At 39.6% G+C, this 13,072-nt stretch overlaps 1 protein-coding gene across 5 annotated transcripts in view; it reads left to right on the top strand.

Moving 5' to 3' along the window:
- spg11 (SPG11 vesicle trafficking associated, spatacsin) overlaps positions 1-13,072 on the top strand; it is a 140,898-nt gene that overhangs the window by 55,406 nt on the left and 72,420 nt on the right. For all 5 annotated transcript variants that reach the window (XR_006309443.1, XM_043677119.1, XM_043677122.1 and 2 more), the window contains 3 exons: positions 4,189-4,292; positions 7,147-7,292; positions 7,850-8,014. Coding sequence is in view for 4 of the 5 variants with exons in the window: in XM_043677119.1 (XP_043533054.1) it covers positions 4,189-4,292; positions 7,147-7,292; positions 7,850-8,014 (415 nt within the window). In the remaining variant the exon portion in view is untranslated. The remainder of the gene's footprint in view (positions 1-4,188; positions 4,293-7,146; positions 7,293-7,849; positions 8,015-13,072) is intronic.

Genomic DNA, 13,072 nt, shown 5'->3' with positions numbered 1-13,072 from the left:
GTGCCAATCCAACCCTCCTAGATGGCCTAGCAAGACGTTCAGCTGTCAGAGCAGCTAAGGATGGGTTAAAATGTAGCATTTCATTCATGTTCTAAGAATAAAACCTATCTAATTCCTGACGAAGAATGAAGGTAGTAGACATTTCACTAACAGCATTGTTAGTTTGGTCAGTAGCTCACCAAGAGTAGCTGGAATGGCACCTATTTCTGGCTTTTGACTATTGTCCCTGTTTAAAATGTCTGGAGGGATTCGAAGACTTCCATGAAGAATCCTCCCCCTCTGGTACAGCATGTTAATATTTATCAGTTAGTACCTTGAAGTGATTATGCCAATAATTCAGACTTTTATTCTACTTCACTTCATAATGATTATAGGAGAAAGTGAGGTCTGCAGATGCTGGAGATCAGAGATGGAAATGTGTTGCTGGAAAAGCGCAGCAGGTCAGGCAGCATCTAGGGAACAGGAGAATCGACATTTCGGGCATTAGCCTGAAAGAAGCCTCCTGAAGAAGGGCTAATGCCCGAAACGTCGATTCTCCTGTTCCCTAGATGCTGCCTGACCTGCTGGGCTTTTCCAGCAACACATTTCCATCTCATAATGATTATAGTTGATCACACTGTTGAAAAGCTGGCTACTTTGGAAGACTTTTAAAAATGTTCTTTGCAATCTATTTCATGATAGCTTGGCAAACGTCCAACATCACCTCAGAGAAGCTTATTTTTCTTAATTAATTTTAATTAACTCTGAAAGCCTTTCAAATAGAGAACTGCATCTGTATGACTGTGATGAGAGACATGTTTAATGAAAACAGGCTTCCAGAGGAAAAAACAGTAGTCAGAAAGAGACTGGTGATTCTTTCGTGTATTGATAGTTATGTTGCTTGTTTTTCGTGTCATTTCCAGAAATCTGAAGCTGTATTTTCATGGTGCCATCAGGAGTCTGATGCGCAGACCTCCCACGCAATACTCAATGCTGTTTTGAGTTTTGAAATGTGACTTGCCAATAGAATGTGAGTGGAAAAGGCAGTCGGCAGCCACGTGGAGCTTGCCCTTGTCTTAGTGAAGAGACCAGGCAGATGCATGAACACTTAAACGCAAGGTAATGTGTGAGATCTGGCACGAGATCTCCCATGTGCCCTAAGTACTTTTGCAGCATTTAAAAAAAATCTACCACTTCCTGTTTTGAACAGAACAACTGTGCACTTATATAATGGAATGTTTGTTTAGGTTTGCCAAATTCACATGTGAAAGTCAAATTCTTGCCCTCCCCTATCATTAACAAGTTCCTTGAGTAGTTTACTGAGCTGTTAATTGGCAATCAGTGGTTTCCATGTTCCCTGTTCTCTCTTTCAAAATTTGCATGCTTCTCAGAGATGGCAGGATCCAGGCACTCCCTCTGGGAATGTGGTTTGTAAATCACATCAGTTCCCCTTGCAATGGCATTTAAAAATCTGGCCTCTGGTTTTCAAAAAACTAAAATTTATTGAATTTATAATTTAGCAAAATGAAAGAATAGTGTGTACCTTTTTCAGTTTGGTCACAACAGCAGGATTATGACATTGTGATGATTATCGCAATGAGTTGTTTTCTTGACGAGCAAGTATTTTTAAACTTTTGAATATTTGGAGGAGACAAATTATATATTTTTAGTTATTATTTGAATGAGCTAAGTACTTGGAGAAAAGATTTACAGGGATTTGGGAATGTTCTGTCTGCTGCGAGTGTGCACACAGGGAGATACATCAAAGGTTGTCCCTTTGTTACCATATGGCACAACCAGGAAGTTTAAAGTTTCAGTGCACATGAAAGAGACTCAGAGGGATCCTTGGTTATGAATAATAAACAGGGGATTGGAATCAAGTGATAGCTCAGCAGGATGGGCTGAACGACCAGCTTGGGTGTCAATGCTTCTTCTTTCAATGGTTCTGATCCTTGTGGGCAAAACACATTAAAGTGAAATTTCCACCCCACATGGAAATAATCATGAAATACTTGACTAGAACTGATGGTGGTGAGTTAATCAGCAGCTGAGATGAGAGAAGATGTTTAAAGGTTTTGGTGCAAAGTCTGCAAGAATCTGACACAACAATGATAATCAAGTGTTATGAATGTGTTAACCCATCTGTCATCTTTCAGATATTGATCTCCTTGCTGTTTGTTTGCATTCGAAGCATTGGCAGCTTTAATTTTCATTTCTTCACAATGTATTTGTTTCGGTAGTTGAGACATTTTAATCTTTATTTCTCTACTATACCAACAGTAGTTGAAGTTGTCCTGATGAATTATTGCTTTAAACACATTTATTGTAACATACTTCCCCCATGTGGATGACTTATGTAATGAATTTTGAATTGCACCATGTTGGATAGATAATACACCAATTTATAGTTTTCTCTCTTTCCTGCCTCTTTCTACTCTGACTGTCGACTTGGGGCCAAGGAATACCTCCCTTCTGTTTACACTCTTTGTTATTGTGCATGTGGTACATCACCACATGCAGGTTTTAATCTAATTTTCCATAAGTAGTTGACAGAATTACTGCAGTACCAGATTTTAGGGAGAAATTGAGAGACCACAATAAAAAGAATGCTTTCATAGTTAAGCTTCCTGTTTCTGTGTATTTAAATCAATTAAAATAATGAGTATTGCGCCCAATTCTGGGCACGGTAATTTAAGTATTTCAAATCTTGAACACAATGCAGGGAAGATTTGAGACTGAGGGACTTTAGTTATTTGGACAGCATGGAGAAGCTGAGGGAAGAACGAAGAATTTTAAAGGGAGTCTTATTGGATTGTAAGAAATACTGTAAATAGGGAGGAACGGTTCCCAAGGGCAAGATGATCAGCTACCAGAAATTTCAAATGCAAGATAATTTGGCAAATATCTGTTGAGTGGGGGGAGAAATAAGATATTTTTGCAGCGTTTTGATGACCTCGTAACTGATAAGATGGTGGAAGCAGATTCAATAGTAAATTCCAAAAGGAAATTGGATATGTATTTGAAAATAAGGGATTTTCAGGATGGGGAAAGAGCCTGGATTGGGAATAACTGGTAGCTCTTTTAAAAGCACAATAGGCTGACAAGCCTCTTTCTATGTTGTATGATTTTATATAATTAAACTGACTTTCATTGATCAAAGTCTGTCTGTCTTTAAATACAGGTGTATCAGAAAGGGTTCTGTGCAGAGATTCCACTAGCAGCATGTTCCATTTCAGAAATGGCATACCCCAAACCTGCAGAAAAATGTTGTAACTCTTTTATCAATGTCTGTCGCCTTTGAAAACCTTGAAAACCTTTAAAGCACTGGCGCCACTTAAGCCAATACGAGACAAATTGACATGCAAAATTGTCTCTCCTCTGAACAGTGGGACATCAGACATAGCTGTTTCTGTGGTTACCTTAATATGTGAATTATATTATTCCCACTCAGAGATGTGTGGACTTGAATCTATTATGTGAAGATAGGAAGGATAGCCAATAAAATGAGACTGAGTGGAAAAGGAATTAAATAGATTTTATTCACTGTCCCAAAATAGAAAGCTTTACTGCATGCTATAAATCTGGAGAAGAAAGCAAATGAATATTCTTAAAGATGCATGTTTTGCACCTTCAGTTTTCTAAATTAATTATTATTTAAGAACATTATCATTTAATGTTGAATTGTGTGATACTGATGATATAATATATGAAAAAGAACTATCACTTAAGACACAGAGAAGCTGGCTTTGAATTGATCACTGTCTGGGATCTAATGTGGCATCCATAAGGAGAATCTGATTTTGGTGTGGACGTCGATTCAAATGTGTGTTCAGCTTCTTTAATTTTCCTGGTTCTCTTAAGCCCCTCCCACTATTCTGTACCACCCCAATGAAAAATCACAAGAGTCGGAGAAGCTTAACTGTGCTGCTGGATAAAAAAGATATAGCAAGCTGTATTGGGGTAAACTGGATTGAAAGTGGTCTCCCCCCTATTTACAGTGGATTAAAAATAAGATTCACCACTTTATTTCAAGCTAATTGAGTCACTTTTATTGTGGGTGATAAACGTTCAAGATAGTTAATTGACTTGATTATCCAACTGTAAATGCAATTTGTCATACTCGGAAATGTTTGCAGTTGTTAGATTTAAGATATGTTTCTCATATTTCATGTCCCTGAAGACTGATTTTACTGTTGTCTTGTTTAACAGGTTGAAACCCTCCAACTGTCCTCTTCTGGATGATAGAGCACTCCATGTGGCTCATCCCTGGTTTGAGTTTCTAGTGAGAATGAGAGAGGTTGCTGATAAGCTAGGTATTCATGGTATTCTTTATAACTGTTTAAGCAATTTAAATTAATGTTAAATAAATTAATGTCTGCTTAATTTGGAGATATAGCAACTGTTGAAGATGCAGTATCCAACCTAGAGAAGTGAATTACCTGCCAGTGGTTCAGTATTTTGGTATTCCTCATGGTTTAAGTCCAAGCACTAATACTGAATCATTCACATCTGTTCAATTTTGGTGAATTGTATCATTAATAATCATCTCGCAAGGTTCCATTTATAAATGGCCTGCTGTGGAAGGGGCTGCCACTTATGAATCCAACCGCAATAGATGGTGGTTAGTACAGAAGTGATATACACCCTGGGTGCGGCCCACTGTTCAGAAAGTATCCTCATCCCGTTTTAGAGCCAGGATTAAGGGCATTTGCTAAGGGCCAGAGAAGAATTTGGAGAGGAATCCTGTAGTCATGGTCTGCATTGATACCAATGACGTATGTACCATTAGAAAGGAGGCTTTGCTGAAATATTTTGAAAAGCCATTTTTGAAAAGATTTGAGAAGAATAGTTAAGAGACAAAAAGCAGCACCTCCTAGGTGGTAATCTCTGGATTACTACCTGAGCCACCAGCAAACCGGCATAGCATAAATAAAGTTAATGTGTTAAATGTATGGCTGAAAGATCAGTGTGGGTGGAAAGGATTTCAGTTCATGGGGCACTGGTACCAGTACCAGGGTAGGAGGGAGCTGTTCTGTTGGGACAGGCTTCACTTGAATAGTGCTGGGGAATAATGTCATGGTGAATCAAATAACTACGACTGTAGAGGACCTTTAAACTATTTAGAGGGGTAGAGGGAAAATGTAGACGTACAAATCAAGAGGATACGGCAGCATGATAGGGCACCTGTTTGGACAATGATATTCAGAGTGGAACAGAAAGGAAGAAAGCATACAAACATAGAAAGACAGCAGTAAAGAAGGTCACAAGGGAAAAAAATTAAAAATGCAAAATGGATGGTTCTTGAATGCATGTAGTACTTGAAACAAATGAATTAATGGCACGGATACAGGTTAACAGTATGATCTTATCTCTGGAATGATTATAAAGGGATAAAAGCTGCTAACTAAATATTCTAGGATATGTGACTTAAAAAGGACACACAAGAAGGAAATGATGGTGAAGTAGTATTGTTGGTGAATTGGCTAATTAATAGAAGAAAAGTTGGGATAAAGGAGACATTTTCAGCCTGACAACCTGTAACTAATGGAATCGCAGAAGGATTGGTGATGGGACCACACTAATTTATGATGTACATTAATGAAATGGTTGAGGAAAATGGATGTAAATGACACAAAAGTAGGTAGAAAGGTAAGTGGTGAGGATTAAAGGGTCTACAGATTAAGTAGTGGGCTAAAACTTGGCAGATGGAAATAATGAAGGGAAGTGTGAGGTTATGCACTTTAGCAAGAAGAATAGAGGAGCTGAATATTATTTAAATGGAGAAAGACTGCAGAAAGTTCCAGCACAGGAATTTGGGAGTTCTTGTACATATCACAAAGCTCGTCTCTTTATTCTAAAAGCTGTTCCTTGGCCCAAGGCTACTCTGTCCTTGATTATTTTTATGTTTTAGAAGTGACCTGTATAAAGAAAGGGGAGTGGTCAACTCTCTAGCTAGCTGAACTGAGCCGTTCCGTTCAGTCCTGAACTGGTGAGCAATTCAGCAGGGTGCTGTGTGGACTCTCTCTCTCTCTCTCTCTCTCTCTTGTTCTCTTTTCAACCTGTAAGCATGTGTTCCATTAATATTGGCTTTTAAAGGGAGTTTGCTTATTCGGACTGTTGTGTATATTCAGAACAGCATCTTTAAGTCTAGTTTGGATAGACCGAGTTCTTTATTCTGTTCTTGTGTTTCATTGTGTAATTTTGTGAATACATTTTTGTCTGTTTTAAAACCTAGTCATTGACCTAGCTAACTTAATCTGGGTAATTTTCACTGTACACTTACCAATATAAATTGCAAAGTTATGGTCTCAGCTGTTTGCTTAAGAATGTTTTGAGTGGTCAGGCTTAGTCCATAATAGTCCGTGAATCTCAAAATGTTAGCATCCAAGTTCACTGGGTATTACGGAAGTTAAGTGGAATGTTGGCCTTCATTTTGATTAGAATGGAGTATAAAAGTAGGGAGGTTTTGCTAAAATTATACAAGGCACAAGTCACAACTGAAATACTGTAAGCAGTTTTGGTTCCTTTTATCTAAGAAAAGATATTGTGCAGTTGACAGTAGTCCAGAGGATGTTCGCTAGGCTGATATTGGGTATGAAAAGACTCTTTTATAAAGAGAGGATGAGTAGGTTGGCCCTGTACTTGAATTTAGAAGAATGAGAGACCTTAGTGAGACATACAAGATTCTTAGAGTACTTGATACCGTAAATATGGAAAGATCTTTCTCCCCTTATGGGAGAGTCAAGGGCCAGAGGGCATCATCTCTGAAAAAAGGTCACACATTTAAGACAGATAAGAAGGAATTTTTTTCTCTTAATGAGTTATGAATCTATGAAATGTTTTTCATTGCAGAAGGCTGTGCAGGCTGGAACATTTAAGTATTTTCAAGAATGCAATAGACAAATCTGTAATCAGTAAAAGAATCAAAAGGAAAGGTAGGAAAGTGCAGTTGAGGATTATCAGATCAGCCATGTTCTTATTGAACGGTGGAGCAAACTCAAGGGGCTAAACAGCCTACTTCTATGTCTTATGGTCTAACTGAAACTTTAGCATTGTGTTCAGTCTCATTTCCTAACCCAGTTAGTTTGATATTGTGTATTTCATCCACTCTTGAGAAGCTTTGTATTTCAGTCTCAGCCACATTGGTCTTCATCCTGTTCTTGTCAGATACATCTGTGACATTCCAAGCGAGTCTAGCCAATGCTCAAATGCTGATTCCCAGCAACCAAGCCAGTGTCAGCAGCATGCTGCTGGAGGGACACACTCTAATGGCATTAGCCACTATCATGTTTGCTCCTGGAGGAATTGATCAGGTGAGCTAAAATCAGCCATACCTTTTTAGCTTTTGGCTGGAATTTTTTGTTCCAACTGTTTGTTTGAAGTTGGAACAGAGATTCTTGAATTTCTTGTAGCTAAAGGTCTTTTTTTCAATTTTTTTTAAATGGTCATTATTATGTTGTAAGACAATTTACTTTCCTCGAACTGATTTTTCAGAAACCCTGGTTATGTGGCCTATTGTATCTCCTTTCACTTTGGAGTTTGCAATTATGTTCAGATTTTTGCATATTCTGCCATGTGTCACTAATCACCTATTTTTCAATCAAACAATATAGGAAACAACTAGAATCTTCAAATTATATGACTCTGAATGGGACCATTAAGTTTTGCTGTTTGAAAGTTGTCCACTTGTTGCCACCTTTATGCTGTAAAGTTACCCCATTAACTGCCCACTGAATTCACCTTTCTTCCTAAAATGTTAGGACATTTTCTCCCCCCACATATAGGACCTGCCATGCTGAGAATTTCCAATATCTGCAGTATTTTGGTTTTATTATAAAGAAAAATCTTTCTTTATTTCTGATTTCTTTAGGTGATGCGGGAGAGAAAAGATGTAAGTGATTCTCTCTGGAAAGTAGACTCTCAGCTGTTGAAGATGGCACTGTCACCTTATCCCAAGTTGCGCACTGCTCTTTTTCCACAGCTCACCCCTTATGGCATTCCACCATTGGACATCTCTCTCTATCATCTTTTACAGGTATTTACAGTGAATTGTTTATTGATGGATTAAGTTTCTCTGATTTCTAAGTGTTTTGAAATGCAATTGTTTTTGTTTGTGTTTTTGTTGGGGTGAAGAAGAGGGTTTTGTTGTGTGACCATGATGAAGATAATGTCTTTTTGTTTCAATGATGTTTTCTATTACCCTCGACCTTCCATCTTTCTTTTTTCATGCATGCTTGCTTCTTGAGTGATTGATTATATTCACACAGTGAATGAGCTTATACCAGGTGGTGTACTCCTTAGGGGCAATATAAAACAGACTGACCTGATCCATCCTTGTATTTACCATAATCTAAAATTAAAAGACTGTGAAATGTAATATATGAATTGAAGCTAACAGGAGCTATTGATCTGTGTCTGCATGGTTTGGTTGAATCGGTCACAACTATTTTTTGGAGCTAATTTGCAATACTTAATTAGTGGATTCTGTTGTGATTAAAATGAAGCAACATGGTGACCCATGGCATTTTGTGTAATCAGCAGATTTGTGTGCAGATAGAGTATTAATGGCTGTAATTCATCATTCATTTCCTTGTTGAAAGTCAAGACAACTGATCTAAATAAGTGTATAGTTTCCAATAAAAATGCTTTGGAAACTTACCAAGTATTAAAAAATTACTCATAGACACATACAGCACAGAAACAGACCCTTCGGTACAACACGTCCATGCCAATAGATATCCTAAGCTGATCTAGACCCATATCCCTCTAAACCGTTTCTATTCATATCCCCATCCAGATGCCTTTTAAATGCTGCACTTGTACCAGCCTCCACCACTTTCTCTGGCAGCGCATTCCATACAAGGAGCACGCTCTGCTTGAAAAAGTAGGCCCTTGGGTCCCGTTTTAAAACTTTTCCCCCTCACCCTAAACCTATGCCATCTAGTTTTGGACTCGCCCACTCCAGGGAAAAGACTTTCTCCATTTGTCCTATCCATGTCCCTCATGATTTTATAAACCTCTATAAGGTCACCCTCAGCCTCCGACATGCGAGGGAAAACAGCCCTAGCTTATTCAGACTCACCCTATAGCTCAAATCCTCCAATTCTGGCAACATTCTTGTAAATCTCTTCTGAACCTTTTCAAGGTTCACAATATCTTTCCGATAGGAAGGAGACCAGAATTGCACGCAATATTCCAAAAGTGGCCAAACCAACGTCCTGTACAGCTGCAACATTACCTCCCAACTCCTATACTCAATGCTTTGACCAATAAAGGAAAGCATACCAAGCGCCTCTTCACTATCCTATCTATCTGCGACTCTACTTTCAAGAAACTATGAACCTGCACTCCGAGGTCTCTTTGTTCAGCAACGCTCCCTAGGACCTTACCATTAAGTGTATAAGTCCTGCTAAGATTTGTTTTTCCAAAATGCAGCACCCTACATTTATCTAAATTAAACTCCATCTGCCACTTCTCAGCCTAGTGGCCCATCTGATCCAGTTGTAATGTGAGGTAACCTTCTTTGCTGTCCACTGCACCTCCAATTTTGGTGTCATCTGCAAGCTTACTAACTATATCTCCTCTCCTCATATCCAAATCCTTTATGTAAATGACGAAAAGTAGTGGATCCAGCACCAATCCTTGTGACACTCGACTGGTCACAGGCCTCCAGTCTGAAAAACAACCCTCCACCACCACCCTCCGTCTTCTACCTTTGAGCCAGTTCTGTATCCAAATGGCTAGTTCTCCCTGTATTCCATGAGATCTAACCTTGCTAACCAGTCTCCCATGAGGGACCTTGTCGGACGCCTTACTGAAGTCCATATAGATCGCGTTCACCACTCTGCCCTCATCAATCCTCTTTGTTAGTTCAAAAAACTGAAACCAGTTTGTGAGACACAATTTCCCACGTACAAAGCCATGTTGACTATCCCTTATCAGTCCTTGCCTTTCCAAAGACAGATAGGTCCTGTCCTCAGGATTTCCTCCAACTTGCCCACCACCAACATCCGGCTCATTGGTCTATAATTCCCTGGTTTGTCCTTAGTCTTTAGTCATCCAGCATTCCCTATACTTACCAGCCTTTCCTTTCATCCTAACAGGAATATATTGTCTCCGGACTCTTGTTATCTCATTTCTGAAGGTTTCCCATTTTCCAGCTGTACCTTTACTTGCGAACATCTGCCTCCCCTCCCCCCCCCTCAAAATCAGCTTTCGAAAGTTCTTGCCTAATACCTCCAATTTAAAACTTCAATTTTTAGATCTGGTCTATCCTTTTCCATCAGTATTTTAAAACTAATAGAATTGTGGTCATTGGCCCCAAAGTGCTCCCCTACAGATATCTGTCACCTACCTTGCCTTATTTCCCAAGAGTAGGTCAAGCTTTGTACCTTCTCTAGTAGGAACATCTACATACTGAATCAGAAAATTTTCTAGTACACACTTAACAAATTCTTCTCCATCTAAACGTTCAACACTATGGCAGTCCCAGTCTATGTTTGGAAAGTTAAAATCCCCTACCATAACCACCCTATTATTCTTATAGATAGCTGAGATCTCCTTACAAGTTTGTTTCTCAATTTCCCTCTGACTATTGGGGGGTCTATAATACAATCCCAATAAGGTGATCATCCTTTTTTTTAATTTCTCAGTTCCACCCAAATAACTTCCCTGGATGTATTTCCAGGAATGTCCTTCCTCAGTCCAGCTGTAATGCTATCCCTTATCAAAAATGCCACTCCCCCTCCTCTCTTGCCTCCCTTTCTGTCCTTGCTGTAGCATTTGTATCCTGGAACATTAAGATGCCAGTCTTGTCCATCCCTGAGGTACTTTTCTGTAATTGCTATGATATCCCAGTCCCATGTTCCTAACCATGCCCAGAGTTCACCTGCCTTCCCTGTTAGGCCTCTTGCACTGAAATAAATGCAGTTTAATTTCAGTTCTACCTTGTTTTCTGCTTTGTTCCTGCCTGCCCTGACTGTTTGATTCGCTTCTGTTCTTAACTATACCAGCGTCAGATTGATCTCTTTCCTCACTATCTCCCTGGGTCCCATCCTAGTTTAAATTCTCCCGAGCAGCTACAGCAAATTTCCCTGCCGGTATATTAGTCCCCTTCCAATTCAGGAGAAATCCGTCCTTCTTGTACAGGTCACTTCTACCCCAGAAGAGATTCCACTGATTCAAAAATATGAATCCTTCTCCCATACATCATCTCAGCCAAGCATTTATCTGCTCTATCCTCCTATTTCTACCCTCACTAGCTTGTAGTACCGGGAGTATTCCAGATATTACTACCCTCGAGGACCTCCTTTTTAAATTCCTGCCTAACTTTCTTTATTCTCCCTTGAGAATCTCATTCTTTTCCTTTTCTATGTCATTGGTTCCAATGTGTATGATAACCTCCTGCTGGACCCTCTTCCCCCTTGAGAGCATTCTGCACTCTCTCTGAGACATCTTTGATCTTGGCACCAGGGAGGCAACACATCATTTTGATTTTTCCTCTGCTGACCACAGAAACATGCCTTGGATTAGAGAGTCCCCTAACACAGTACCTCTCATTACATCAGAGCCAGTCTCAGAACCAGAAACTTGGCTGCTTGTGCAACATTCCCCTGGGGATCCATCCCCCGCCCCCCTACATTTTCCAAAACAGCATACTTGTTTGAAATGGGGATTGCCACAGAAGACTCCTGTATTACCTGCCTACCTCTCTCGCCTTTCCTGGAGTGAACCCATCTATGTGATTGCATCTGCAACTTTTCCCCCTTACTATAACAGCCATCCATCACATCCCCTTGCTCTTGTAAATTCCTCATTGCCTTGAACTGTCTCTCCAACCCATCCATTCTATCTGATACGATTCGCAACCGACATATTATTTTTGCAGATATAATCCGCACTGACATGTAAACTCTCCCTAAACACACTCAAGGCCATTTTTGCTTCTTTCAATCTACAGACCCATGAAACAGCACTCCTCTACAAAACACTGCTCCAGGCTAACGTAATACTTATGGTTTATATATTTAAGTTTAATCAAGACACCTAGCTCAATAAAATGTATAATCAAGAATGAACCCACTCTACTCACTGCTGCAGACTTACTTATCTATTTTTGGGCTGTGACCTCTCCCAAACAGGTTCTTCCAAGATTATTTGTGCATTTCACTGTTTGTTAATTTTCCCAATTGCACTCCGATGTCCAGTGATACAGGCATTCAAGCAGCAAAGGCAGTAACTGTGCAGGTTCACTGCTGTGTCAGTTAGCAATGTGCATTTCTCTCGCTCTCGCTCTGTCTGTCTCTCTCGCTCTGTCTGTCTCTCTCGCTCTGTCTGTCTCTCTCGCTCTCGCTCTGACTGTCTGTCTCTCTCTCTCGCTCTGACCTCACCATGTCCTGCCTTTGTCTGGTCATCTCCCTTTTAAAAGTGCTGCTGTTTTGACATTTTTTTTTTCCAAAGTTTCAAAACAGTGCAACAGCATATAAAACAGTAATTGCTGCTCCTGTAATTCGAGGAAGTCACCTCCAACACCTAAAATACCTCAAAAAGGAGCAGCTGTTATAGCCAGAAACTTTTCCCGTCCTCCATCATGGATTACCCAGAATCAAGTTTAGCAAGGATGATTGCTTCTGTAATAGGTGCTGATACAATATTGTGTTGTCTGAGCGGATGGACCTTCATTTGTTCAGTGTGGGTGTCACCAGTTAGTGCAACACTTATTGCCTGTCCTTAATTGTTCTTGAGGTTTGGTATGAATCACCTTCTGGAAAACATAAGATACTTGTGTGGGTACTCCTGAAATGCTGTTACAAAGCTATTTTCTGGACTTTGACTGTATAAACAGTGAAGAAACTTTGATACAGATCAAAGTCAGGATGGTGACATGGAGGGGAAGTTGCAGGGGTTGGAATATGCTTTCAAAGGAGTCTTGATGAGTTGATTAGTAAATTAAATGGCTGGTCTAAGGAAACTTTTGTTTTATATTTGAATTATGATTATGAAACAATTAACCATAGAGTCATACAGCACAGAAACAGACCCTTGAATCCAACTTGACTTGTAAAGCCACAACACGACATCCCAGCTCTTATCC

The sequence above is a fragment of the Chiloscyllium plagiosum genome, chromosome 36 (assembly GCF_004010195.1).
Source record: "Chiloscyllium plagiosum isolate BGI_BamShark_2017 chromosome 36, ASM401019v2, whole genome shotgun sequence".
NCBI classification, from domain to species: domain Eukaryota; kingdom Metazoa; phylum Chordata; class Chondrichthyes; order Orectolobiformes; family Hemiscylliidae; genus Chiloscyllium; species Chiloscyllium plagiosum.
This window is presented reverse-complemented; position numbering and strand designations above follow the sequence as displayed.